This window comes from Apus apus, chromosome 11 (genome assembly GCF_020740795.1).
Source record: "Apus apus isolate bApuApu2 chromosome 11, bApuApu2.pri.cur, whole genome shotgun sequence".
Taxonomy (NCBI): Eukaryota; Metazoa; Chordata; class Aves; order Apodiformes; family Apodidae; genus Apus; species Apus apus.
Genome location: NC_067292.1, coordinates 166,464 through 194,087, shown reverse-complemented (window position 1 = coordinate 194,087; position 27,624 = coordinate 166,464). Strand labels below are relative to the sequence as shown.

At 43.3% G+C, this 27,624-nt stretch overlaps 1 protein-coding gene and 1 non-coding gene across 3 annotated transcripts in view; both read left to right on the top strand.

Annotated features, from left to right (window-relative positions):
• AP1G1 (adaptor related protein complex 1 subunit gamma 1) overlaps nt 1–26,952 on the top strand; it is a 39,588-nt gene extending 12,636 nt beyond the window's left edge. Inside the window, exons 3-23 of one of the 2 annotated variants that reach the window (XM_051629839.1) lie at nt 140–264; nt 2,683–2,824; nt 3,097–3,193; nt 3,806–3,882; nt 6,035–6,130; nt 6,610–6,690; nt 6,931–7,029; nt 7,428–7,483; nt 8,308–8,421; nt 11,910–12,050; nt 12,673–12,727; nt 14,284–14,406; nt 14,716–14,805; nt 15,288–15,415; nt 15,940–16,044; nt 17,931–18,072; nt 18,501–18,627; nt 19,083–19,178; nt 19,426–19,586; nt 20,533–20,631; nt 23,007–26,952. In XM_051629839.1, coding sequence (XP_051485799.1) covers nt 140–264; nt 2,683–2,824; nt 3,097–3,193; nt 3,806–3,882; nt 6,035–6,130; nt 6,610–6,690; nt 6,931–7,029; nt 7,428–7,483; nt 8,308–8,421; nt 11,910–12,050; nt 12,673–12,727; nt 14,284–14,406; nt 14,716–14,805; nt 15,288–15,415; nt 15,940–16,044; nt 17,931–18,072; nt 18,501–18,627; nt 19,083–19,178; nt 19,426–19,586; nt 20,533–20,631; nt 23,007–23,108 — 2,256 coding nt within the window. In that variant the 3' untranslated portion in view covers nt 23,109–26,952. The other variant, XM_051629840.1, reaches the window with a different exon arrangement.
• Nucleotides 9,761–9,845, top strand: LOC127389439 (small nucleolar RNA SNORD71). The gene has a single exon (XR_007890640.1). It is a non-coding gene; the product is annotated as a small nucleolar RNA SNORD71 (small nucleolar RNA).
• Nucleotides 26,953–27,624: the final 672 nt, after the last annotated feature.

Genomic DNA, 27,624 nt, shown 5'->3' with positions numbered 1-27,624 from the left:
TAAAATACAGTTTGAAAATGCATTCTGAGAGACCTAAATGAGTTAACTTTGAAATTCAAACTGTTTCTCTTCTAGCTAAAATAGTTTAAGCTAATTCTGTCCTTTTTTTTGTTTGTTTCTTCCTTTTTTTTTTTTCCAGTTGGAGTGCCTCAAGCTCATTGCCTCTCAGAAATTCACAGACAAGCGCATTGGGTATTTAGGTGCCATGTTGCTGCTGGATGAGAGACAGGATGTCCATCTTCTTATGACCAATTGCATCAAGAAGTAAGGGTGCCACCTCTCTCTCCATCAACACATGCTTTGAGGCTTCAGGATCTGAAAGTACACTCCTGGCAGTGATATCTTCACAGATCTTCAGTACTTTAGTTTTTTCCCCTCATGTTAGAAAACTTGTATCTTCAATTTGTTGTATGCTGTTGACTGTACAAGACTGCTCTAGAATTGTTCCATAGAGGGAAGAGAATGTAAAATGGCGTTGGTCCTGAAGAGGTGTATGTGGCAAACAAACACTTCATGTAACTACTGTTACAGAATGATAGCTTGTGTTTCTGGAGGTCGTGCTAAGATAATGAAAACCAGGAAGATGAAATGACCAGATTAAGCTGCTGAGCCAGTGCTGAAGACCTCCAATTGTTGTAAGGAGCTCTTCCATTTCTGTAAATTAGTTAACTTCCAGCTTGCAGTAGGATAGAGGCAGACAAGCAGTAATGCAACATCAGTAATGTCCATGCACCTTTTAAATCTGATTGAATCCAGATAAAACTGTTTAGACTTTGTGGGCTGGACTGGCCATCATATATCACAAAGTCTCATACATTGCTGCAGCCATGTTGTCCTGTGCACTTTACTTGACTTTTGCTGACAAGCTCCAAACAAGTTGTCTGACTTCAAGGATCAAGGCTGTGTATCCTGCTTTCTTTTTAAGGTTGGCCTAATGGTCCTGGTTAATGGTTTTCCTTGGAAGCCAGGCAGCAACCTGGGATGTGCTGGCTGCTGGCATCATGCTAAAATCAGACAAGAGGGGATGGGAAATAATATTTTTTCTTTAACTTTTTTTCTCTCAGGAAGATGCTGTTAAACTGAGACTGTTTTACATTATAGTTTAGTAGATGATAACTGATCCACTTCCAGTAACACTTTTTTCAAGATGGATGGGAGCAGGAGTGGAAGAAATGGGTTCTAGTTGGTTTATGTAAATGCCTCCTTGATTATGTGTGATGTGTCTGGTTTTAGTATTTTTCACTTGTAGAACATAAGCCTCCCAGATATTAGCAAGTGAAGTGTTGTTACTCAGTTAGACTGTGGCCTTGAATGCTTGGAAAGAAACTTGACAGAACTGCCGGCCTGAGGATCTGCTAACTTTGGACCTGGTGTCCAGGAGAGAAGAGACATTTGGCTGAAGGTTTTTCATCAAAATGTCGTACCTGTGAGGTTCTTCCATGGGAACCAGGCTGCTAGCTCAGCACCTCTTGATTATTGATGCTAAAATGAATTTGTGTGGTCAGGGGGTAGTAAGCTTGAACTGGAAATGGGTCAGACTGAAGCTAAGCAAAACTGGTGGACAGCTTCACACCACCTCAGTGGGTTGTTTAATGTTTTCTTCTTTGGCTTCTGAATCTACTGTGTCTTGCTTTCTTCTAGACGCTAAGGTATTTGATTTATGGCATTGTCTTTCATTATTTTATAGCAAGCCCTGGATTTTTGTTACAGAAAAGCGAGCGCTCTAGTGAAGCGCATACTTGCTGTATACACACCTTTATCTAGCTGCCAGAAAATTGCTAAAGGAAGGAAACAAAAGGAACATGTTTAGTGGCATGTGCTGTCTGCTCCCTCATCTGCATGTTGCCATAGCTGCTTGGTGGTACAACCAGAACACTCCTGCTTTGCTGCACGTCCTGCGCGTTTGGTTACACACCACCCATTCTCCTGCTCTCCCCTCCTGCAGTCACCACCTCCCTCGGCCGCCCAAACCTGGAACCATGTTTTTCACTTTGTTCAGCATTGAGTCCTGGGGAATGGGGACATGAGTACCAAATAGTCTGATGGAAAACTAGTGTGGAAATCAGTTTTGAAGGCTGTTGGGATTGCTGTGTGGAAGCTATGTTGTCTTGTGCCTAGAGTGACACTGGTAGCTGGCCTCATGAATAGCATATACTCTGAGGTGGTTTTCCTTCTTTTTGACCATTTTTCACAGCTTCCTTAGGCATATGAATAGTTAGGATTGCTAAACAAAATTCCTGTATGGATTACTACCAAGGTGTGTGATTGGTGGGAGTTGTGGTTTTTACTCAGGATAGAGGATATTTTGCACAGATGTTTATGTACTGTTTAGTTTGTAAATGCAGAAGCTAAAGCTTACCTGAGCACATGTGAGCTGGGACACCCTGCAGAGTCACTGCAGAACTGTACTTCATGTTAGGTTCTTGTCTGCATGCAAGTTCCAAGTATTTTATCTTTATAATTGAGAATTCTAAGTAGAAGTAGTAGTGAACCCTGTGGTACGTGTGCTCAAAGCTGCTGTTGCTCCTAAGTCATGCTCCTAAAGAGCTGAGAGTCTGGAGGGTTCTTCTGGGCCCTGTGTGCAGCTGGTTAGGTGACTGTAGCTATAGATGCCTTTTCATGTGTGTTCAGGTTCTCTGTGTGCATGCTGATTGGCTTTTTTTTTTTTATTCTCCTTTACAGTGACCTTAATCACAGCACACAATATGTGCAGGGGCTGGCACTCTGCACCCTTGGCTGCATGGGCTCCTCAGAAATGTGCAGAGACCTTGCAGGAGAGGTGGAAAAGCTCCTCAAAACTTCCAACTCGTATCTTAGGAAGAAGGTACTTCAGGAAACTTTTGAATACTTTGTAATGGGTTAAAACTCAAGATTGATCAGATGCTTTGCTAATATCTGGAATGCTTGGCTCTGTGGCTTGGATCACACCAGCTGAGTATTTTTCCAGTGTGTAGTTGAGAGATGGGAGAATGTACCATCAATTTGCCAGGCCTTTGTATATCATGAAATTGGTCATAGTTCCTACTGTGCTGGGTGTTCTCAAAATGTGTGTTGTTGTCACTGCAGCCTATTCTGACAGCTGTGTTTCCCGTACAGGCAGCACTGTGTGCCGTTCATGTCATTAGAAAGGTGCCTGAACTCATGGAGATGTTCCTGCCAGCAACCAAAAATTTGCTGAATGAGAAGAACCATGGTAATATCTGAGACTCTACTTAGCAAGTCAGTGGCTTTTCTTACGGGATGGTGCACTTCCTACCTAAGCCTTTTGTTCAGAAGGAACTTTCTCTAGATTGAGTTGTGAGACCTTCTGAGGAAGACCCAGTTCAGGTCATACAAGGTTGGCTAGAGTACCCAAATGAAAAGAGAGAATCAGGAAGTATGAGGAACCCAAGACCTGCAATACAATTAATACACATTGTCCTTCTGGAGTCATTATTCTATAGAACTGTAGAATCATAGAATGGTTTAGGTTGGAAGGGACCTGAAAACATCATCTAGTCCAACTATATCAGTCACCATCTGACTGTGTATTCAGTGGGGCAGGTTCTGCAGACACAAGCCAGTCCCTCTCCTCCTTTGGCCTTCACTTGCAGCCTTAAGACATGAGCACTGCTTTCTGCTTTTCCTGGGGCTCAGCTGCAAATGCAGATATATTTTGGGGTAGATATGTTTGATTTGTGTGATTCAAGGACAATATTTTTTAATTATTTCCTGTTTTTTCCATATGATCTTTGTCACGTGTCTTGAGCCAAGGAAGCTGTTAAATGTAGATACTTTTTCTTTCCCCTGCCCCCCTCACCTTTAGGTGTTCTTCACACATCAGTTGTCCTCCTCACAGAGATGTGTGAGAGAAGCCCAGACATGCTTGCACACTTTAGAAAGGTAAGTCTGAACCAGTAAAATTTCAGAGTTAAAATTCACAGTGGTGGGTTGGAGTTTTTTTACCAATGCATCCCCTTAGGTTCCCTAAGTGAAAGCAGGGTGCATGTCTTTCAATAAAATCCTTAAAACTATTTGGGTGAAGAATTTATATTGTCTGCATGTTATAAAAATTTAAAACCATTGAATTTGGGAATTTAATCCCCTTCAATAAGTGGGTAGGTTATGAAACATCAGTCTTAAGACCATTCAGTATCATACTGATCCTAAAGTTAGATGTGAGGTGTCTTCTTTTCTCCCTTAGGGTATTTTCCACTCTTTGGAGATAATTGCATATGACAATGGAATAATGACTGTATTAAACATGAAGAGGCAAAGATTAAAAATTGAGACTTACACTAACATGTCTTAACCACAGCTGCACAGTTTTTAAACTCAGGTCAAAAATACCAAGGGAAGTTCTAGTTCTGTACATAACTCATCTCAGGTTCATGTCATATTAGATAATTTTCCTTTTTCACTAAAGGGTTTGAGAGTCAGTGTCTCTCTTCCTCCTCTGATTAGGAATGTTTGCTTCTCCTCACCTGCCCCCCCAGCAAGCCCCCTAATGCTGTTAGCTGTAATTTGCTGTGCCATATTTTTGCCATATGAATGACTGCCAACAGAAGGGCATCTGAAAATTGCATTGGTTGTGTCATTCTGACTTCTTGGTCAACGAAGGAGAAATGGAACAAAGCTGGTAGTCCAGAACTGGCCATTGGCTCCTCTGAAAAGTCTTGAAGGTGCTTATTTATTTGCATGCCTAGTTTACTGTTCTTCCTTGGCTTGTCTATATTATTAGGGACTTCATACAGTGCGTCTTTTGGTGCATCTTAGCATTTTGGCATGCATCTACCCTGGCCCTGGTGGTGTATGTCCCAGCAGGAAGGAAAGTGGGACCAGGGTTGTCCTGAAGCTACTTGCTCAGTTAAGATTATAGTAGTGGGAAAAGAGAAAAGCTGATTCCATAAAGTTTAGGTTCTGGGTACATTCTTTTCTAGCCATCTCTTGTAGTTTTTATGCTGTGAATGGTGTAACATTGATCTATCCCTAATGCCTGCTTCGTCTGTTTTGTCCCTGTTGTCTGTTTGGAATCCTGCTGTGTGTTAGAATGAAAAGGTAAGAGTTAATCCTTATAGATGGTGCATGCTTGCATTCAATCTGTAGATGTTTGTTGAGAGGCAGTGCCTCTTAGTGCCACACTTGTGATTGATGCCACATGCTTAGATCAGTTGTCCTTGTCTAATGCTTCTTGTGTGTCACTAAACTGCTACACCCATCACAGTCTTGAGTCTCAGCTGTGGCCTTCTCTAAACCTCAGCCTGCTTTCCTCAAGCTCTCTCATTTGAGGAGTTCTTAAAAGAATTTCTTGTGCCTGTGCAGACTGTTCCCCTGGGCTTTCTTCTTATCACAAACCGGGCTTTGTGTTTTGCCTGAATCATGGGGCAACTTTGGGTGATTCCCAAAAGAGAAGGAGGAGAAGAATAGACCCTGGAGCTACTTGCAGGGAAGAAGCAGTTTGACGCTGGAGCCCTGGGAAAGATGGGAGGGAAATCTGTTCTCTGGCCTATATGGAAACTCTTGGAGAGGAAGCAGATCACAAACCTTTTCTTGCTGGAATCTAAGTTGGATGGAGTGTCAAATTTGCAGGAATTCTTAATCATACAGCACTACAGTACTTGAAAAGATGAAAACTCTTGGCTATGTCTGGTGATTCTATGAAGATGTATGCTAAAAATGAGCCAGGAGCTCATGTAAAGCCCCCACAAGAAGTTTTGGAATTATACAATGTTGGTAGTCCCAGCACATCCGGCTCTCGTGAAGAGAGGAGTTTAATTTGATGTTTCCTCTCTGTTCTTACCTGCCAAGCTCTGGTAGATTTAGTACTTAAAGATACAGCATCTTGCTCAGCTGCCAGCTTAACTGTTTCCAGTTGTATCCTAGCTAAGAGCTGTAGGTTTTCATAAAACATCAGCTCTAGCTGTGCATGTTGAATTTGTGGAAGAATCTATAAACTGACTTATTTTCAAATACAAGATCTATTCTTGGACTTGTACTTCAAAGCGGGGGGAGGGGAAGGAACAGTACACTAATAGGAGAACTCTCTTCCTCACAGCTTGTTCCCCAGTTAGTTCGAATACTGAAGAACCTTATCATGTCTGGATATTCACCAGAGCATGATGTGTCTGGGATCAGTGACCCCTTTTTGCAGGTAAGAACTGATGCAAAAGATAATCGATAGCTTGAATTCTAGCACTGTGTTCTGAGACTCAGGTATGATGAGGTGTTTACTTCTGGGCAGCTGTGTTAATTTGAAGATTTTGGGTTTGTTAAGAGCTGATTGTGCAAATGCTCTTAAATTTACCTTAGTTTAAAGTAAGGCACCTGCAGTTAAAGTGCCTTATGATATGAGGTGAAGCTGTGACAAAGGGGAGAAGCAGCATCACGTGTTGGTCTTGCAAGGCTGTGCCTGGGGGGGAGTGGGATAGTTCTGGCTAGCGGGAAGAAAATGAGCACATAAGCCTGTTCTTGTTGGTAAAAGTCTTACTAAAGATAAGCTTTTTGCTTAGGAGTGGAAATCAGCATCTTGTTTTGCTGCTCTGCCGCTGCCCAGAGGCGTTCTGGGCATTTCACGGCCCGTGTAAGACGCTGCCACCCAGCGGGATGTTTCTGCTTTGTTCTGTCAAACAGGTGCGAATCCTGCGGCTACTGCGAATTCTAGGGCGAAATGATGACGATTCTAGTGAAGCAATGAATGATATACTTGCACAGGTGAGGTCTGCAGGGTTGATGAGCAGCTTAACCTTTCTCTTTTGGTTTCTTAATAACTTGAATTCAGCAGCTCTGATGAGGATACTGCCAGTTTCTCTGTTGGGTTGGATTTTGCTGCAAGAGATGCGTAGCTGTGATGCTTGTTTGCTGGGGACTGGTTAGTTTTGCTGCCTGTTCTGCAGAACAGCACAAAGGGATCTATTTTGGATACATTGACGTTGCTTATTTTGTTTTCTTCAGGTTGCCACTAATACAGAAACAAGTAAAAATGTAGGAAATGCTATTCTCTATGAAACTGTGCTGACCATTATGGACATAAAATCTGAGAGTGGATTGAGAGTAAGTTGCCTTTGCTATAGTCTTGTTTTTTTTCCTAGGCTTGCATTAGAGTAATTTATGTAGAGAACATGAAGCAAAGTTGTTTCACCCAAACTTATCTCTGCAATTGTCTCTAGATAAGGCTGTAGCCTCTTCAGAAATCATTATTTGTTGTTTTTACAATATAACAAATAAAGAAAACTTCCTGCAAACTCTGTTCCCTTGAATGCAGGAAAGAGCCTGTACTCTGTGTATCTTAGCTTTTCCTCTGCTTATTCAGCTTCTAGAGTTCTTTGTTATGCTTTTGGCCAAGAACCACGATGACAGCTTTGACATGTTGCCTTTAAAATAACCTTGAAACAATGAAAATGACCAGCAGCCTTTTTTGATCACTAACCTTCCTTTAACTCTTTCTGCAGGTGTTAGCCATTAACATCCTAGGCCGTTTCTTACTAAACAACGACAAAAATATTAGGTAAGTTGTAAGAAATGTGTTTTGGCAACATGCAGAGTAGAACATGTGAGAAGCAATTACACAAAGATGATGCTGAAGTAGAGCTTTCCAGGAGGCCATATTGGGAAGTGCTGTTGTTAGGGTTAGTATGAATGTCTGGCTTTCTTTTTTCTCAGTGCATTCTTTTCTCTGTGAAAATCTTAACTGTGGCCCTGCCCTTCTTAGTTGGCGAGTCTGGGTGTGTAGTCTAGTTCTTAGTGTGTGATTTCTTGATCTAGTCAAGTGTGTTTAACCTGTGAATCTCCTCTCTTGTCCCACTGGTCTGTGGTGACATTCAAATCAGGGTTGGTGCTGGAGATCTGACAGGTTAGGCTAAGACTGTGTTTTTCATGATTGTTTACTGTTGGCAAGAAGGAAGCTAGATTGTGCTTTGGTCACTATGAAACTGTACATGAAATTGCTGTAGCTGCCAGAATTAAGTCCCATTTCTAGGCATTATGATTGCAAATCATAGTATTGGTAGAAGACACTAGTCTGGGCAATGGTAACTCATGCTGGTTTGAGTGTGTGATCTGCAGAGGTCTCATCTTTAATTGCCTTGTTTTTTCAAAATCTTCCTGAAGAATGGGCAACTGACATGAGCCCCACACTTGGAACAGGCAGCAGGATGTTGTTGGGTGTGTTACAGATTATGGTGACTCGCTTTTGAAGCAGTCCCCTGGGAGATTTCCATTTGTTACTGAGTACAGGAGAAACCTGTTCGGTTGCAAAATAAAGTTTTGGGGCTGTGTGTAGAAATGAAGTGCCTGCTGTCAGCTTTTGATTGCTGTGTGTCCTTGTTCCAGATATGTAGCTCTGACATCCCTTTTGAAAACTGTGCAGACAGACCACAACGCAGTGCAGCGGCACAGGAGCACGATTGTGGACTGCCTGAAAGATCTGGATGTCTCCATTAAAAGGTAATTGACAGATCAGTGAAGTAGGCTCTCAAGGTCAGTGGAGGGTGAGCAGGATGTAGGGGAACATAACAGTAATCTTGGGGAACTTTTAAGTGAGACTAAATACATCGTATGGTTCATACTTCTAAGGAAGGTAATGAAGATGAGCAGCCACCTTTTTTGGGAAGCTGCTTTTACAGCTTAAGCATCTTGGATTGGAAAAAAAACCCTATTGTTTGTCTGAAGTTATCCAAAATTGAGTCAATGGAGATCAGGTTGTGGGCTCACAAGTTGGAAAGCCTCCATGAAGTATGATCTTAATCAGAGCTACTCTGACATACTCTCGATTGCTTTTCTTTTCCAGGCAAACAGGCAGTGCCATGTTATCTTGTAGCAGTGTTGTGCCATTCAAATACTGTACTCCAGATTAGTTTTGATTACGCAGTGGTAGAATTCAGACTAGATTGATCAAATAATTTGCCTACAAACCACATCTGTTTATGCACCTTGGTGTTTGTCATTTAAATTGCGTGTCACTACTTCTCTGGGCAATGGGAGAGCTTGCAGCCTCACTTCTCACTACAGGAAGGCTTTTTTCTGATACTCACTCTAAACTTCCTCTGTTTCTTATTACTTCAGTTATGTTCCTTTTACTCATGATGACAGCTTTCTCCCACTTCTCTCAGACACTCTTAGATATTCTTGAATTGATAGATAACACTTTTGCCCAACCTATATGGAATACTGCTCTTCTGAACTGAGTCTCTCAGCCTGTTGATGGTTTGTGCTTTTTTTAGAACTCCATTCCTCATCATTATTCTTTCAGTAACGGGTGATCTGAGCTCAGTGCAGCATATGGATGTGTCAGAGATGTCCCTGTTGCTTATGTGGAACCTGTCTGCTGCAGACCAGAATTTAATTGAGCTCTTGTCACATCATGTGTATGCTTTCAAAATTGCTTTTTTCTATGTTTTCAAATAGATTAGATATGTCATAGGTACTCTTTCTGATAGGCGTTCTTCAAACTTCTGCCCATTGTTGAATGAGAGCTAGATTTTTTTAACAGCACTGCTCAGTCTAATATGTACAGAATAGGAAAGAAATTGGATCTGTCTCACTTCTGAAACTGAGTTATAACTGCTATATAGTGGATATCATGTAATCCATTTTTACAGTTGCAGTCTGTCCCAAAACACACATTTATACCTGGCTGTTGCTGTGGGTTGCCAGAGCCAGCACTATGCTGGTTGTGGAATAGCAAAACCCCATCTAGGTTTTTGGATAAAAGGCAAGAAAAGCTTTTTGTTGGTTTCTGCTAGGAAAACATAGGTGTGCTACAAAGGACAAAGCTTCATGTCTAAGTGCTGTTGGAGGATGAAGCCTTTGAGTGATCCATCAGCAGAGCAGGACTGCCATGCTGACACTCGTGCTGCTGACAATGCACTGTCTTCACTGGAGCCATGTAGTGCCTTGCCTCAGAGTCCCTGGGGAGTGGGCATCCAGGGCTTGGACTTGAGGGAAAGACATGAGACCTGGTTTTGGTTATCTGCAGCATGCCCTGTTCTTACCAGCTTTTAACCATTGCAGTGCATCCTGACCTGTGTAGTGTAATTCCAAATGGCTTTGCCATTTGATTCAGGTGTTTTTGTCTGTCTGCTTAATATGATCAAACTCCATGATTAGGAACTTCGTGACAGAAAGAAACCATGTGATATGACTGAAGGTAAGCGACATCTGCTGAGATAAGTGTCTGGTGTTAAGGTTGCAGAGTACCTCTGTGCACCTGCAGTATTCAGATATCTGCTGTATTGTGGCTGAAAAGTTCAATATAAACATGGAAACCCGTAACCCAATAGAGCTAGGTGTAAGGAGTTAGGAACTAATTGGAGAGATTAAAACAATTCTAAGAATGGTGTGGGTCTTCAGCCAACCACAGATTTTGATGATAAAAGGTAACAACTTAGTTATGTATTTCCACCCTAATTCTGAACACCTCTGTTTTCTGTGTCCCTGGGTGTGGGGTAAAAAGCAGAATCATGTACTTTCAGTTCACAACTCTGTAGAAATCCTTCTTACTGCACTAGTAACTAAGGAGATGTTGAGAAGCAGTGCTGTCTAGATGTTTCAGGTTCTGGAGAACAAACAGCTTGTGCCTGATATCATTGGCTTGGGTAATGTGCCTGGTACAGATTGTTGATGTTTCATGAACATTGGTAAAATACCAAGTGATCAGAAAAGGTAACTGTGTCCTTGTAGTGGTAGATTGGCAAGCTTGACACTGGAGGGAGACAATGAAACTGCTTATGGGTTTGCTGCCAGTAAATATATGACAGGATGAGAGCATAACTACTGCATCTTAACTCTGTGGTTTTACTTAACCGCTGGAGTTGAAACACGCATTGAAGTCTGATTTGAAGAGAGTCTATAGTACAAAATAGACTTTAGGCCTTTTGACATAATTCAGGACACAATCTGTTGCACAACAAGCAGTACAAAATCACTGTACACATGAAGTAGTTCAGCAACTATTCAGATTCTCTCAAAAGAACTGAAATGAGGGAGCAGGTTTTTTATGTTCTCTGAGGATCTTTCATCTAGTAGGCTGTCTCAGGGACAGGCAGAGAATAAAGTTCCTGACAGCAGGAAGAGGATGCAACTTGGAGATTTGGGTTCTGGATTACACTAAATGCTCAGTTTTAAAAAACAGGGATGTTCAGTTATGCTGGTTTAATGCATTGGTTTAGTGCATTTTAACATAACTAAATACCAACATTGCACAGAAATCAATCGTGTTTGAAGTCAGTCTTCATTAAAAGATGTCAGAAGAATGGGAGAGCTTTGCTAGAATCAACTAGCAGGAGCTTTGAGTAGAAGAGCTAAGGACTGGCCTCTGACTTGTTGATGTACAGAACAAGGAATAGCAAAGAGCCATCACTCTGCCTAGTTCTGGTGTCAGCTTGGGGATGGGCAGGAGTGAGCTCTGAAGGTTCTAGAGACTTTACCTAGTCTGACAGGACACAGGCTTATAAGTTAGTATTTTAAATCTCTACTGTGTATGAATCACTAATACATAGAGTTTGAAACAGGTCTCTTCTGGCTCTCTGAAGCTGGAGAAAGTATTTGTAGTATGGATTACTTACTGCAGTGGTGTGTCAGAAATAACCAGCATGTGTTTACAAATACTTGGACAGTCAGACCTTAATGTTGAGGGACTCCGGTTGCTGAAAGTTATTTCTAGTCTCTAGGGCATCTTGAATGAGTGTTTCTAGAACAGCCCACAGCCCCACTGCCCGCTTAGTTTTTATGGGGGTGGATATTTATTATCAGCCCATGAACAGGAAAGTACTGGTACATGTAATGTGAAAGGCAGTTCTCACAAGATTAACAAATACTGTTCTCTTCTTAATTAAAAGGTAAGTGCATTTCAGTATCTGGATTTGGCTTTGTGTTTTTGTTTTTTTTTCTTTACTAGGTGAAGATACTTACTGGTTTTCTGTCTCTTGCCCTAGGCGTGCAATGGAACTGAGTTTTGCTCTTGTTAATGGGAACAATGTCCGTGGGATGATGAAGGAGTTGCTGTATTTCCTAGATTCCTGTGAACCAGAGTTCAAGGCAGACTGTGCATCTGGAATATTTCTTGCAGCTGAAAAGTAAGGAGTTAATTTACTTGCTACTAATTTTTTTGTAGATCCCTGGAGTTCTATGAGCATTTTGTGTCTCATTCCTCCTAACCCATCAAGAGAGAATACCTTGATCATCTCCATTTTCTGACCTGTTTGTGCTTTGTCAGTTTTAACCCACACTGAGGAATAGGACACAGTAGTGCCATGTGGGTAGTCCTTATAGCACTAAATCAGTCCAGTGTGCTGATTTCTGCTGCACTTTGGCACAGGCATTGTGCTGACACCCTGGCCCCTCTCCACACACACAGATCCTCTGCTCAGTTGTGGAGGTGAGATGTCTCGTTCTTGCTGGGCTGTCATGCTCAGCAGCCTGACCTAGAAGTGCTGTCTGGCAGGGTCTGGCTGTGCTGCACACACACATGGGTGTTCATCCAGCTTCCAGTGGTGCAGTAATGCAAAAGCCAGTCAAATCAGCCAAGTGCCTACTCTTCTCTTCTGTGGGGATGCTTCCTGTGTATGCTGTTGGTGTGTCCCCCAGGGAACAGTGGGCCAGGAAGTGATGCATTGGGAGGCTTGGGTGGTGGTGGGTCTCTTGCTGGTGCTGAAGCCTGGCAGTTACTGCCCTAACTTGTTTTCTTCCTTTTCTCAGATATGCTCCTTCCAAACGCTGGCACATAGACACCATCATGAGAGTCCTAACCACGGTAAGTGAGGTTACCTGTCTTGTGTCTGAGTACATCAGCATTTTTTAATTCTGTGGGAAGTTATTCCTCATCTGGGTGGAGATGGCTATAAAGGCTGGCAGGTAACAGCTGCTACAATACACAGAGGAAGAGCCTCTGCATGGTAGTGATCCAAGGCAGCCAATCAGAAATACGTAAACTCGGTAATTGTGACTGTTTCTTTAGAAGAAATACATGATTTCAGGAACACACAACAATACAGTGGATGGCAGCAGTTTTCTACTGAAGTAATCACATTAACTTCTAAGTTAGGACAGCTGTCATGCTGTCTGTGATTCCAAGATAGAGTGCTTTCAGGGGAGAGTGAACACAGCCTTAAGAAACTTGCAAGGAGAAAGGGGGTGGAACAATTTATTGGAATTATTCCAAGGTGAGTTTATCAAAGCTTTTAAAATTAAATTGCATCAACAGCTTTCTAGTTACTCTCCTTTGGGTTTAATTATTACTCTTTACCTAGTGGATTTCTTTTTAAGTGTCCCAGCTGAGGTGGAACTGAAGTAGTGATCTGGCAAACTAAAGGCAAGAGATCTAGATAACTTGGGTAGGCAGTGTGTTACCTGAGGCAAGGGAGAGGGAAGAGATTTATTTTATCACTGTTAGTGTTCAGATTTGAGAAGTTCATTGAGCAGCAAGTCTGGCTTGTGTGCTGTTTTGTCACCCTGAAACATTAAAATAGATTGCTCTGAGCTGGAAATTGATTTCCATTAGAAGGTTGGTGGTGAGAATTGCTCTCAGATTGCTTCCTTTGACAAAGTAACTTCCTTCTCTTGGTTATAAAGCTATTTTCATGAAGCTACCTGCTGCAGACTCTTACAGATAAGCATCCTTTACAGATAAGCCAGAGCTACCACAAAGAGGGCATCAACCACCTTTGTCCAGGTGGATTCTCACTTCGTTGATCTAATTGGACTCACTCAATTTCCTCCTTTTGTGCTCTGCTCTCAGTGCCAGAGGAGTGCCCAGAGAACAGGTTTTCAGCAGTATACATATTCCTTCAGTGCCAAAGCTGGGTGATTGTGTATTGCCCTACATACTTTCCTGGCCTTAAAGTGGGCTTTTCCCTCTGAGCTCTGTGTACCTCTAACCAAAGAGTGACATGCTGGCAAGTTCCTGTGCTAGTTTGGAATAGTCTGGTGTTGAGCCAGCGGTGGAATAAGCTGCAGTCTGCCTCCAGGGTCTTTGACTTAAAGCTTTCCATTTAAACAGAGCAATTTTCTGTGTTGCTTTTTGCTCCTTCTGTAGCACAGGCTGCTGAAGTTCACGTTCTACCCTTCTGACAATTTCGGGATATCTGTAGTATGAATTTCTCTGGGTATAGTTGAGTTAATTGGGGAAAATGTCTTGCCTGGACTTCTACCCACAACCATAAGTGCATGGGGATGAGGAAGGCGATTTCTATTTCCATGCACATCAGGTGGCTCTGTGAGGATATCAGAGATGTTGGGTGTTACTGAGAAGTTGGACAGTGAAACCTAACAACTTTTATTTGTCTCTTGGATGCATAATTGTTTTTGCAGGCAGGAAGTTATGTTCGTGATGATGCTGTTCCAAATCTGATTCAGCTGATAACCAACAGTGTGGAGATGCATGCCTACACTGTGCAGAGGCTCTACAAAGCCATCCTTGGGGATTACTCCCAGGTAATACCAAATGTGATTAGCTTCAGTTTCCTTGTTGTACTGCAATTAAGCTTGTTTACTATACATCTCAAGGAAAGTCAACATCACACTGTCTAGCTTCAAGAGACAGGTTGCAGAGGAGGTATGTCTCCTAGAAGGTCATTCTTTTATGGAATTATTAATTGAATTGAATATTCCTGTTTCTTCTGCTGTGGAGAACTTCTTTGGCTGGAAGGAAGGCTAAACTTGCTCTGGGAAATGGTGATGGTTTAATTTGTTGAACAGGCATCCACTTGTCTCTGAGGTGTCTGAATTTTCTTCTTCTAACAGCAACCCCTGGTACAAGTGGCCTCTTGGTGCATAGGAGAGTATGGAGATCTTCTGGTGTCTGGGCAGTGTGAGGAGGAGGAGCCAATACAGGTATAGCTTGGGAAAGAACAAAGCTGTGTAGCTGGCTGAGGCTGGAGCTGTCTGGTGCTGGCTATGAGGGGGGATGCCTGCAGATGTCACCAAGCGCTGGTGTCCATGATGGGGACAGGCCCTGGGCAAGAATCTCCTTCCCGTGGGACAGGCATGATCTGTGTGAGCCCTGCCTGAGGAGCACAGCTCAGAGAGGTGGCAGGGCAGTGTCTCTGCCTGGGTCTGAGTGTGTGCTGTGGTGATAAACCTGCTCTTCAGTGTGTGGGACAGGAACTGCATTTTCAGCTAGAGTCATAAGGTCTGCACCTAGATGCATGTGTCTTCTACACTCTGGATGTGTGCTGCAGGCTCCCAGAGGTGTGGAGGAGGTATGACATGGCCATGAAGCAAGAGGCAGGTTTCTGCAGTGTGCCCCGAGAGGCTCGCTCTGTCTCAGCTCTGCAGAGCTGCTGTGTCAGCCCAGCCTTTCTGTGCCTTTTCAGGTAACAGAGGATGAAGTCCTTGATATTTTGGAAAGTGTCCTGATATCTAATATGTCTGCATCTGTTACACGAGGCTATGCTCTCACTGCCATCATGAAGCTTTCTACAAGGTTCACCTGCACTGTCAAGTGAGTTCTGATGGATTTACAAGAGTCCTCTTTTTATTTGTTGGCTTTTACAGTCCTCCTCTGCTTGCAGGGTCAAAGACTTCCACTGATTGGTACTGTTTTCTCTGTGGATGTCCTTCACTGTCCAGGGACTTAGTCCATGGTGCTGTTGCTAGAAAACTCCTTTATGGGGAAAATAATTCCTTAGTTTCAGTGGACTGTTCTTTCCAGTTTCTTTTTTGGATGATGGAGGTTAAAATAGGCTTGTTTTCTGCTGATGGCTTCTTGGTGTGGGTGGTTGGCCTTTCTGATGGATACACTCCTGTGGTGGTATGTTAATCAACTGGTGATGCTGTTGGGACAATTAAAAAATGGATGTTGCATAGATAGTGCAGGAAAACAGCACTTACTGCTCTTGTAAATTAGTCACACAAGACACTTGTTGAGCAGAGGCCAGATAGTGTCTTCTGGATGACACATACTAATCCCTTGCTTATTGCTTCTAATTCCATGCTGTGTTTCTTCTGCTCCCCTGCCCCACGCAGCCGCATCAAGAAGGTAGTTTCCATTTATGGCAGCAGCATTGATGTGGAGCTACAGCAGAGAGCAGTGGAATATAATGCACTTTTTAAGAAATATGATCATATGAGGTAAGTGCTGATGAGTTCTGGTGTTAGAAAAGAATCACTGTTGTCTACTCTTGATTCCCTGTGTACCACACTTGGCACTTCAAGCATTACCCCATTCATTAGGTTCCAACTGATTTTAGAATGTCTGTGGAATAACTGTGCAGAGGTCCACTGAGCTGTCCTCATAAGCTGTGCTCTGAACTTGAGGTAATTCTTCCAACTGTCAATACTTTTAAGTTTTTCAGAACATCTGTAATTTACTGTATCTTCTTGTAGAATTAGTTTTCAATCTCAAATTCTGCAGGCAAAGGTGGACTATTTCACTGCACCACTCAGCATCCTGTTTTACAGTTCATGGGCTCGTTCACCTCCTACACCCACTCATTGAGAGATCCCCATTTGTCATTGCCTTGCTCACGTGATTGTTACTTTCAGAGAAAGCTAAAACCCTGCTTTGTTTTGATGACCGAAGCTGTGATTTCTTGCAGAACAGCATTAACATACTGTGTACAGTACTTAATTGTTGATACGTAGGAACACCCCCAGTTCTGTTCTTTTAGGATCGTAAGATTGGAGGAGATGATCTGGGGATGAACTTCATCTACCCTTTAAAACTTCCCATAAGACTTCATTGGATGGAGGAGTATTCATTTTAGGATCTACATGAGAGGACAGAGAGAAATGGGTGCCACTGGCCTAATTGTTGCCTGTGTTTGTAGGGACCTGCAAACCTTGTTTCAAAGGCTGTTCACGATCACTTTTTCCATAGATGCCATCCTGTTCACCAAGTGTTGGACACAGCATCCTGGTGATTTCCTTTTTTCTGTCCTCCCGTGGGACCTAGGCAGCAACTCAAATTGTTCTTGGAAAAGCCATGTTAATGAGCAAGGGCATATGAGCTGCCTCAGGCTTCACATGAAGCCTTACTAATGAGCTGAGAAAAATCTAGCATGGGAGGCTTTTGATCTCAGTTGACCATTGCAGACAGTGTCTGGTGGTCAGATGGCAGTGTGTGCTGCTCACAGTTCTGGGAAGCTTTACGCTGCAGAAAAATATGTGTGAACTTCATTCAGTTTTAGGAGTGTGTGTATTTTTACCCCCCGTATATTAGAGTATAAAGGTCAATGTTTAATAGATTCTGCTCATTAAGACTTCATTCGTGGTCAAAAATACGGCCCATTGTTGGGTTTATTGGCACTGGAACACTTTTTTTTCAGCCCGAAAGATGTGCAGACAGTGTGCTTACCTCTGCTACACACAGCACTTTCTGGCTTGGTCTGCAAGGGTAATGACGCTTCTTGTATTACAGTCTAGTTCTCCCTATACAGGTTTTCCTAGTTTTTTGTTTTCATGTCAAGATTCTGAATGTGCCTCTTCTTCAGTATCTGTATCATTTCAGGAGGGTACTCTCAGGGGCTGAAATTCACCTCTTTGCAGATGAATTTGGCTGAACAAGAGCAGGGTAATTTGCTTTTCCAACTTTGTCACCTTTCCAAGTTGTTAATCCTTCTGCAAAGAGAAGTGAGGTGAGCTGCCTGACTCAGCTGCATGTGGAACACAGCAGTCAAGTGTCCTGTGTCTGCAGTTCATCCACCATTCCTCAATTATTTAATCTTTTGTCTTGGGTTATCCTAGCCCCACAGTGGAAACTGTGTCAGGTACTAGGGGAGCACAGGAGGCAGGAGGTCTTCCTTGGCTTTCAGTTGTCAGCTGATGTCTTTACACTGGCACAGAACACTGGCACCTGCTTCTGGCCACCTCAAGCTGTCATCTGGTCTTATGGTTCCCCTGCGTTGGAGCTAAAAGGAAAAGACAGGTTGCCCTGTGTATATCACCTGCTGAATGGCTTAGTGTTTGGATTGGGATCCAGGAAGATGGCACAGTGTAACTATGTCAGCTTTTTTTAGGCCAGCCCTGCTTGAGAGGATGCCAGTAATGGAGAAAATCACCACAAATGGCCCTACTGAGATTGTACAGACCAATGGAGAGACAGAGCCAGCAGTACTGGAAACCAAACCTCCACCCTCTGGATTGCAGCCTGCCAGCCAGGTAAGGGAAACTGGTTGTGAATAGGTGTCCACTGCCTGTCAGACCACACTGTTAGCCACTGCCTTAAGCTGAGACCATCTCCCTCCCCTTCTTTGCTTGTTCTGACCTGGTGATGGTTGCAACACCCTTCTGATCTGGTGGCTCATGTCAAGAAGAGGTGTGGGCAGTGCAAGAGCAGGGTGGGGTAAAGCCAGATATCCCCCAGCCTGTCCTAGTGTGCACAAACTCCAACCCTCTCTGTCTCTGTGGTCCCAAGAGCATGGGAACTAGATCTCTCATGGGGTCTGGGACCCTAGCCAGACTAAGAGCCTCTCTAACTGGCCAGCAGCTCTGTTGGTCTTCAATCTGAGAGTAGATAGAATTCATGGCATTTGCAAGGGAAAGTAGCAGGAAGTTGAATATATAACTATTACATCCACTCTCATTAGGCAAATGACTTGTTGGACTTGTTGGGGGGAAGTGATATAACACCTGTAATCCCCACTGCACCTACAAGCAAGCCAGCCACTGCTGGTGGGGAGCTCCTTGACCTCCTTGGAGACCTCAATCTAACAGGTGAGCAGGCTCTGTCTCTTAGAAGTGTTCATTCTCAGTCCTGGGTGGGGCGTGGGCTGGCTAGTTCTTCACTTTCTGCCAAATCCTAGTCATCACGCTTATTCTTACCAAGGTCCATATTGGCATACAGGTGGGAGGCAGGAAATGAAGTCACAGGCTGACTCTGCATTGTTACCTGGTGAGACTTGAGCATTTTCATGCTCCAGCCTGGGAATTCTGTGAGCTTTTCCAGAGAGAACTAGGAGATCTGGGGAATTCATCCCATTTGAATGCCTGCAAGCTCAAGAGGAGCCAGTCCTCTTTAGTGAAAGCAGAGAAAGGGGAGAATGACTACACAGATGATGTGTAGAGCTTCATGTAAAGAAATATGATAGGCAGCAGCTGATATTTGGAGAAAGAATGATTAGTCTGAATTCCATGACAGCTAAGCAGTAACCCTTCAACATCTCTTGCAGGTTCTCCAGTATCTGCCCCTGCGCCGCAGATAGCACAGCCTCCGTTCCTGCTTGATGGGCTTCCCTCACAGCCTCTCTTCAATGACATTGCTGCAGGTTAAGGACGTTGTAAATCCTTAGCCTGAGGTGCTGCAGCACCCAACTAAAATAGGAAACAGGAGTATCTAAAAAAAAAAAAGGGGGTGGGATGTGGGAATGAAGTGTGGCACATACACTGAGGCAGGAGCAGGGAAGTGTTTAAATATTGAGAAGAACTCCTGTTTGGAGTAAAGTAAGTGCATTCTGTGATGCTGAGAATGATCTCCAGGTTCTGTAGCTATTCTGTTTTTTTTGTTTTCTGCAGGAATCCCCTCAATAACTGCATACAACAAGAATGGGCTGAAGATTGACTTCACCTTTGAGAGGTCAAACACCAACCCCAGCGTCACTGTAATCACGATACAGGCCTCCAACAGCACAGAGCTGGACATGACAGATTTTGTTTTCCAAGCAGCAGTACCAAAGGTAGAGACACTCGGGGCAGCTGCAGGGATAGGCTGAGGGCCACCTCCTGATGGGTGCTTTCACATAGAACCTGCATCGTGGTAAACAAAGCTAAGAACTGTTAATAGGTTCTCTTAGTGCTCAGTTTGGTCATCTCTCTCTAGTCTGAAAGTAAATGCTATAAAGGCAATAGAACATCAATTCTAAACAAAATCTTGTTTTAAAATCACTGCTTTCTAGGAAGGTTGTTATAAACCACATGCAGAAAAACAGTGGATAAAAAAAGAAGTGAAGACACTTAATCTTTCTCTTTATTCTTAATTTCTAAGAGCAATACCATGCTCCTTGCAGCTCTGAGTACATGAAAAAATATTTTGGAAGCTATTAGCTGCTTATAAAAGTTTAAATGAGTGCTTACATGGTGATTAGTCATGGTCTTCCTTCAAGCAGTGAATTGTCTCCCCTTGTGCTTAGCTGCAGCACAGAGAATATGGGAGATGGGTATTGCCTGGAGCAGACCATGTAAACAGGCTGTGATTGGAATGTTCTTCAGGTTTCAGAAAATACATTCACTTCAGGGAGTTTCACTTGTAGGAGTTAGTAATGCTAATTTCATGTGGATAGGTTTCATACCTGCTGTAGGAAAAATGGGCCTCCTGAAGTCATGGCTGTGCTGAACAGTCTTGATACTTCCTCCGTGTGTGGTCCTTGAAGCAATGCACTCTGCTGTAAGCCCTCACCACCAGTGTTTGTATCCTGCCTGGATCTAGCTTTTGTAGAAAGCAGGTGGGACAGTGAATATTTTGTACTTTACAAATAGGTAATTAAAGAACTGATTATTTAATTTTATTGTGGCTGTACATATACTGTCAGGGCCCAGAACTGAATTCTTTAGTTTTTCTTGCTTTATGTCAGGGCAAGCAATTTTATGTTCTTAGTTGATTAAGCAGGAAATTGTTTTCTTTAGACATTCCAGCTGCAGCTCCTGTCTCCCAGCAGCAGTGTCATCCCTGCATTTAACTCGGGAACCGTCACACAGGTCATTAAAGTCCTGAATCCACAAAAGGTGAGTGATTCCAAGAACAGTTATTAAAGATACTGACTTGGAATTGGGCATGTAGTGGTGGTTGGTTAGGGATGCATCTCTAAGGAGACAGGGAGTGATGGTAGCTATTGCTGTGTTTTTGATGGCAATCATTTTGATTAGGGTTAGGAAGAAGTTATGAAAAAGACAGGAGGTAGTGGGCACAGGTTTGACATTCTATTTGGCTGTACTGCTAAAACAGTTTCACAGCTTTGCTATCTTTGTGGATTGATTGGTGTCTCGCATCAGAAGGGTCGTTAAACAAGCTTTGAAAAGGCCTTTCTAGAGGAGTTCAAGCTGGTGTTTGTATGTGTTGTAAAACTGGTAGCTGAAAGACAAGCACCTTAGCATATGAATATATTTATTATTGGTTCTTGCTGTCTGCAGGTGTTACTTCAAATGTTTGTTATGCAAAAAACATTGACCCATAGTCTTAACAAAACTGTATTTTCTCAAGGGGTATAATTTGTTTTTAGTGTAATGAGTATAGATTTAAACAATGATGGAATGAGTCTTTAGATGTGATTTAATACAATTCCATTTGTTTTGCAGCCTTCAGAGGCTTCAAGACTGGAATACAACAGACTTGAGGGGGGGAGCAGTGTTGCCCGTTTGACCTCCTTAAGAGGCCTTGGAAGTGTTCAGATGGCATCAGAAATAAAATTAAAATTTCTTATTTCTTCCTTTTTGGGGCAGCCTTAAGATCTTAAATACCTTTAAGAACTTAAAACATTTTAAGTTTTTCATAGGTTAACACTTATGTGCTGCTCGAGATGTTAAGTGTTACTGCTAGACTGCTGTGCCAATTAGAAAAATTCTCAAATCTCAGCTTAAGATTTCGCTGCAGTGTCTTCTAGCCTGTAGGTTTTGTGGTTTCCATGCATCTCCTCAGGTCTGTGTAGTGTGCTCCCTAATTATTTTCTTTGTCTTGTATGCATCTGAGATGAATTTATGAGATTTCAAAGATCACTTTGAAAGTTATGTTCTGAACTTGGGAAGGTTTAGGAGTTTTCCTCTTAGGTGCTAGAAGTCACAATATCTGCACCTCAGATGGACCCGAAAAGGTGAATTACACTTAGATAGTGGGATGCTTTCTTGTTGGAACCAGAACTCCTATGGACACTTAAGAATACAGAGGTGCAAAATACTATTTTACTATCCTCTTCTCTTGCCCAGTGTTCTCTAACTCTTCCACCTCAGGCATTTGTGTATCTCTTACTGTCCTTTAGATTGCTACTTCCTGAAAGCACAGCAGCGCAAGAGCCCTGTCCATGAGATAGTGTAGTTACTTGGAATACTCTGAGGGAGGCAACCTTGGAACAGCCTTGCTATATAGGAGTTAGCTGCTTGTCTTGTCAGTGTTGTAAATAAGTCTGTTCACCTGGACATGGACTGTCATTGTGCTGGATTGAAACTGAGGGCCTCTTTTCCAAAACGACACCAAATATAACAAAAATTGATGCTGGTTATGTAGATTGATTAGTGATGAAGCACAGCTTCTTCACCCTGAGGCTGGTTGGAGTAATTGCTCTCCTTTCCTCCCTCTGCTCTGCCCTGTAGAAATGGGCAGAAGACCCAGAAATGGCCAACTTGTTTTCTTTTCCTTTTAGGGTTTTTGGGAAACAAGTGGTTTGTTGTTTTTGTTGTGTTTTGGGTTTGTTTTTTTTTTAGGACAGTGAGGAGAATGGGGAACCTGGCTGGAGCAGGCTGAGTAGTATGTTATTACAGAGATGTTATTAAGGGCCACCTAGTATCTGGACAACAGCCAAATGACAGAGTGTGCAACAGTTTCTGAGCTATTCCATCACTTACTCACAGCAGGAGGCATGTTCTTCACAGATAGTTTGCAGTTTCGTAGGCTCTTTCCTTCACTGTGCTCCTGAGCTATGCAGTGCTTGACGTTTCCAGGCCACTGCTTTGAGGCAACAAGTGGTGTGGGAAATCACACCTCCCTGCAAGCCTGAGAGCAGAGCAACACAGTCTGCTTCCTGCTTCTTCCATTGTTAACTGGGTTTGTAAGGCAGTTACTTTTGTATTTAAGAACTTCAGTGCATGTGAGAGCAGGGCCAGTGCAGACATAGCTGTGGGCAGAAGCTGTGCTGTAGCTTTTCTGTGAGCTTGTACCTGACCAGAGAACCACAGTGACCAACCAACATCCCACCAGGTTAAGCATTTGTCTGCAGTGTCATATCTTACCCTGCACATCCTTCCAGCAGCTCTTGTGGTGAGGAAAGGTCTGTGATCTGTATTCTGGGGTGAGGGAGGGGAGGTGGATGTGGGGGCATTTGCTGACCTGTAATGAAGACCTGAATTTGTTTTGTGTTTTTTTTGTTTTTTTTTCCCCTTTTCTCTTGTAGCAACAACTACGTATGCGGATCAAGTTGACATATAATCACAAGGGCTCAGCAATGCAGGATCTAGCAGAAGTCAACAACTTCCCCCCTCAGTCTTGGCAGTGAGGCTCTGGCACCATTCTTATACTCACCCCACCCAATCAAAAACTCTGGGAAGAAGGTTGTGATCCTTGGCAATCCCCCAAACTGCACCATGGGCATGGGGAACAGATGAAACCTGCTGATGAGGAGGAATTTTCCTGAAGTGATTGCTGACTTTGAAGCATATCTGTTAAGACTAATCTCCTCTCCTCCGCTGATGAGGCTGGCGGCTTGTGGAGGCTACTGTGCACTCCTTCACACATGCATTCACAGCCAGAAGCAACATTCCCATCTCCCCTCTCCTCCCCTGCCCCCTGCAAAGAAACACCGTCTGGTCGGAAAAGAAGTCTGGAATTTCTAGCAGGGAAACTTTCTTCTCTCTGCAGCAAGTGAACAGCTGACCCTTCTTTCTGCTGTCTTTTTTCCTTTGGGGTGGGCAGGGTGTGTTTTCATTCATTGCTAGCTGGATTCCTTCAGGCACTTTCATCTGGGGCTCAGACTGGGGACTTGGGGAATGTCAGGCTGCCCTGCCTCTGTCGTCTTGTGTCCCTTGTGTCTGAAGGGGCTGGAGGCTTCTTATGGCCTACTCGGTGCATTGTTGTATACACCCACCTCTTTGTTATGTGATACATACCAAGAGCAGGTTAGGCCTTGGGAGTTGATCTACAAACCTGGGACAGAGCAGGGAAAGAGGTGCTGGTGAGAGCTGGTAGAATTGCTTTGGTGCTGTACTTGGAAATGAGGACCTTACACTTGAATTTTCTTTCTTTCCATCAGTAGCTACAGCCATGCAGATTTCACAGTCAGTCTTCTGTCGCTTCCCTGGAAAGTGGTGGTGATGTGAGAAATGTAGAGATCCAAGGAGCAGCTAGTTTTCTACCACAGACGGTTCCAAAGCCTTTTAACCCATTAGTTGTGGGTAGAAAAAGACAGCTTCTTAGGTCAGTCTTTGAGCAAGGTCTCTGTTCCTGCTGGGAGACTCATGAGAGACTATGCTGCAAAGTTGTTCTTCCCGGTTATTCCAGACCATCTCCCAGTTTGATTTCCAGAGCCTGTTGTAGACCCCCCTGGATCCCATTTGAGTTACTTCTGAGTGGGATATTTGTGTTGTATCTGTAATATTGGCACTGAAATAAAGACCATGCGGTTTAAAGAGACCTTTTCCCATTTTGTTACTTAATTAATCCTTGTAGTTTGCTCCTTGCTCCCCTGTCAGAAAGATATGCTAGTTCAGATTTAGACTGAAAGTAACAAAACTGTTCTTTGAGTGGAAGCCAGTCATTTGGGTGTTTGGATCCAAAGCTGTGAGGTCCAGTGCTCTTGTAAGCTTACAGAAAGGTGTGTTCAGTTATGTTTCCTAGTGGAACTGTTGTCAAGGTGGTACAGTTCTCTGAATTCTCGTGGAGGCAATGTGTGGACATAAGCACAGCATGACAAAGCTATTCAGATGTTCAGCACTCTTCAGGGAGGAAGAGGGGAGGATGTATCTTAGATCTTCATGAGTGTGCTGGTAAGTGGAAGGTCCTCCAGCTTGCAGCCCAGTGCTTTCTCAGAAGAAATGGATGGCACGTCTGCTTTATTCTGTCATGGGGCTTTCCAGACAGTGGTTGTTCAATGGTCTGGTGGCAAGCTTAGACACAGCTTTTTGCATCTGCAAAAGTGCTAACACTAGGCTCCAGTCCTTGCCAGAAACACTGCAGAAGTGGTACTCGCTGTAATTAGAGAAAATTGAAGACCTATTGAGCCCTGGAACTGGGAGCAGGAGGCCACCAAAGGCTGTTCAGTCTGCTTTGGTTTTAACTGTGTTAAGTAATACAACGTAGGACTGACTGTCACTGATTTAAGTGCTGGTTTAGCTTCTCTTGGAGGGCATTTTTGCTGCCTTATTGATTAAACAGGTTTGGGCCCTTAGACTAGCAAAGACCTTTATTATTCTACAGAAACTGGTATCAGGGGGTTTTAACATCTAGAGGAATGATGTATGATTTCCTTAAAAGAATCCTGGGCTATGGCAGGGAGCCTTGGCTGTCAGTGGTGAGATGGATACTGTGATTCAGCTAGAAGAACAAGGCAGGCAGTCTTGCAGAAAGTGGCTGAATCAGAGCCTGTCTGTAGGTGCTGAGCATCTACCTTAGTTGCTTTCACTGCAGTTGTGACTGTTCATCACCCCACTAGGTCAAACTCCTTAGTGTTGTAGGCTGAGCATGTTAAACCTAGACTCCAGTGAGCTGGGGGTGTTTGAAATATGAAGCTAATGGAGAGCCTGCCATAGTTCCATAAGCTCTCCCATTCTCCTCACAGAACTATACATGCTCACTTGTAGTGGAAGCTGGCACACCTCAGTCTCCATTTGTTTTTGCTGAGAAAGCACTGGAGTGGGAGATCAGATGGGGAGAAAGAAGTAGGTGGTCTCTTACCTGGCCAGTTTGTTGCAGCAGAGTTGAGAATAGCTTATCTTGTCCCTCTTGTTGCACTGTTTTCTGTCCCCTAGAGCAGCTGGGTTTTGTTGTTGGTCTCTGGAAAGCTTGTAGGTAAATTTCTACTGTGTTCTTGGCTCCTTCAGCCACCCTTGCACACGGTTGTCATGTATTCCTGAGTCAAGCTGAAAGAGGTGGTGCATGTATCTGAAATGCATTCTGCTTGAAGCCATCCTTGGGCTATGAAGTACTTCTTGTAGCAGCCAAACATTCCTGTAGTCCTTGGAGCTCTTTCCCTTCCCCTTGCTAAGGGATGGGGCACTAGCATTATGCCAGAGGGAAGGCCAGGTTTCACACGCTCCCTGTCTGCAACACTAGATACCTTTGCTCGCTCCTTCCCCCCAAAGTGCATCTCTAGGTGCTGTGCTGCTGCTTTGTGTTCTGACTGGGGAGCACTCGCACCCCCAGAGGTGCTCTGAGGTTCGGGCGAATCTTTTCCACCAGTTGAATGCAACAGTTCTTGCAAGTCTGGTCGACGTTTTCCTTGCTTCAGTGTAAGGAGAATAAGGGAGCAAGATAACAGAATTCATGGCTAATCTGACCAGTATCTGCATTGGAGACTTTGGAGCTGGGAGAGATTGAATGTCTGGTTTTTTAAGTGTATGTATTTTGAGTCAAAAAATGACAGAATAGTGGCCATAAGGGGCCTGAAGGGGGAGAAGGCGTGGGAAGGTCCCAAGATTTGACTCTCTGGGTTTTGATGGGACAAAACATGGCCTTGAACAACCTGTTGAAGCAATAGCAGTGAGGGGACTGCCACCTCTACAGTACCTTGGATACATAACGCAGAAGATGCTGAATCAGATGGGAAAGGTGACTTAGTGCCTTGCCCAAGGCTGGTACGAGCTGCAAGATGGAGCAGCAAAGATGGCTTTTCTTTTTCTTTTTTTTTTTTTTTTTTTTCACATCTGCTGGTGTGCTTTCTGTGTGTTCATTTTCTACCTGGGGGCTGTGAGGGAAGGAGCTATTGGACTGCTTCCCTCTGAACTTTCACTCTATTCCTATATATTCCTTTTTCTTTCCTGATGTTGTAATTTACATAGAGCCCCATCCCACCTCTTTGATGGTATAGTAAAAAATAAATTTAAAAAACCCCAACAAAACACAAAGAAAAGGAACCCCAAACCCAAAACAAAACCCCAACAAACCAGATCAAATTTAAAGTAAAAACATGCCTCTTGAGCAGGGAGCCTGGTGGCATTCAAACTTCTGCAGACCTATTTTTGAGATGTGAAAAATTTAAATAAACGCTGAGTCTTAGGTGAGTGAGGAGCATAACGGATGTAAACATTTACATGGGATGCATTAGACTTCTGCTGTGTGTATTGTCTTTTGGTTGAAACAAATTATGAAGTGACTAATAAAATGAGTCAATATTCAATGATTTAAAACTGTGCCTTGTTGCTTTTTGCCAGTGTGGTGGGGTAGGACTTACAGATTCTCAGTGCTTGGCCGTGAAATTATCAGTAAGGGCAGAATTTCAAAAACTTTCCAGGAAGTTTTGGATAGCAAAATGAGTAGACAGTTACAAAACAAACGGTTAATGTGAAATATCACCCTGATGGAGCTTGTCAGTTACTTGCAGCAATGCCTGTCCAGGTACTAGGAAGGTGTGATGAGATCTGAAGACAAATAATGCTTTCCCCTGGTGTTTGCAGCCTGCCCTTGGAGTTGGTTACAGTTCCCCTGCTGATCAAAACATCCCTTTGATACTCAAGGTGTCTCTGGGACAGGGATTGTTGTCATCTCATTGTCCATTAAGGCAAGACATGTGCCTGCTGGAAGGTTCTCCCTCACATTTTCTAGTCATAGTAACAGTTTAATAAACTTTAATGTGTTTTCTAAGACATAATTGCACTTCCCTCTGCTAAATCAAATCTCCCCTGTATTGCTACCTCCTTCCTTGATGGAGATTTTATTGGGGTTACGGTGGTGACAGAAATACAAAGCTGTAGCTAGAAATGCAGAGAAAATCCAGTGAAAATGTGACTTCTTTTAAAAGTTGTTGCAGGTTCTGTTCAAGTCTGAGGCGTTAAGAATGAGGTGGCCTTTCCTGTGCCTGC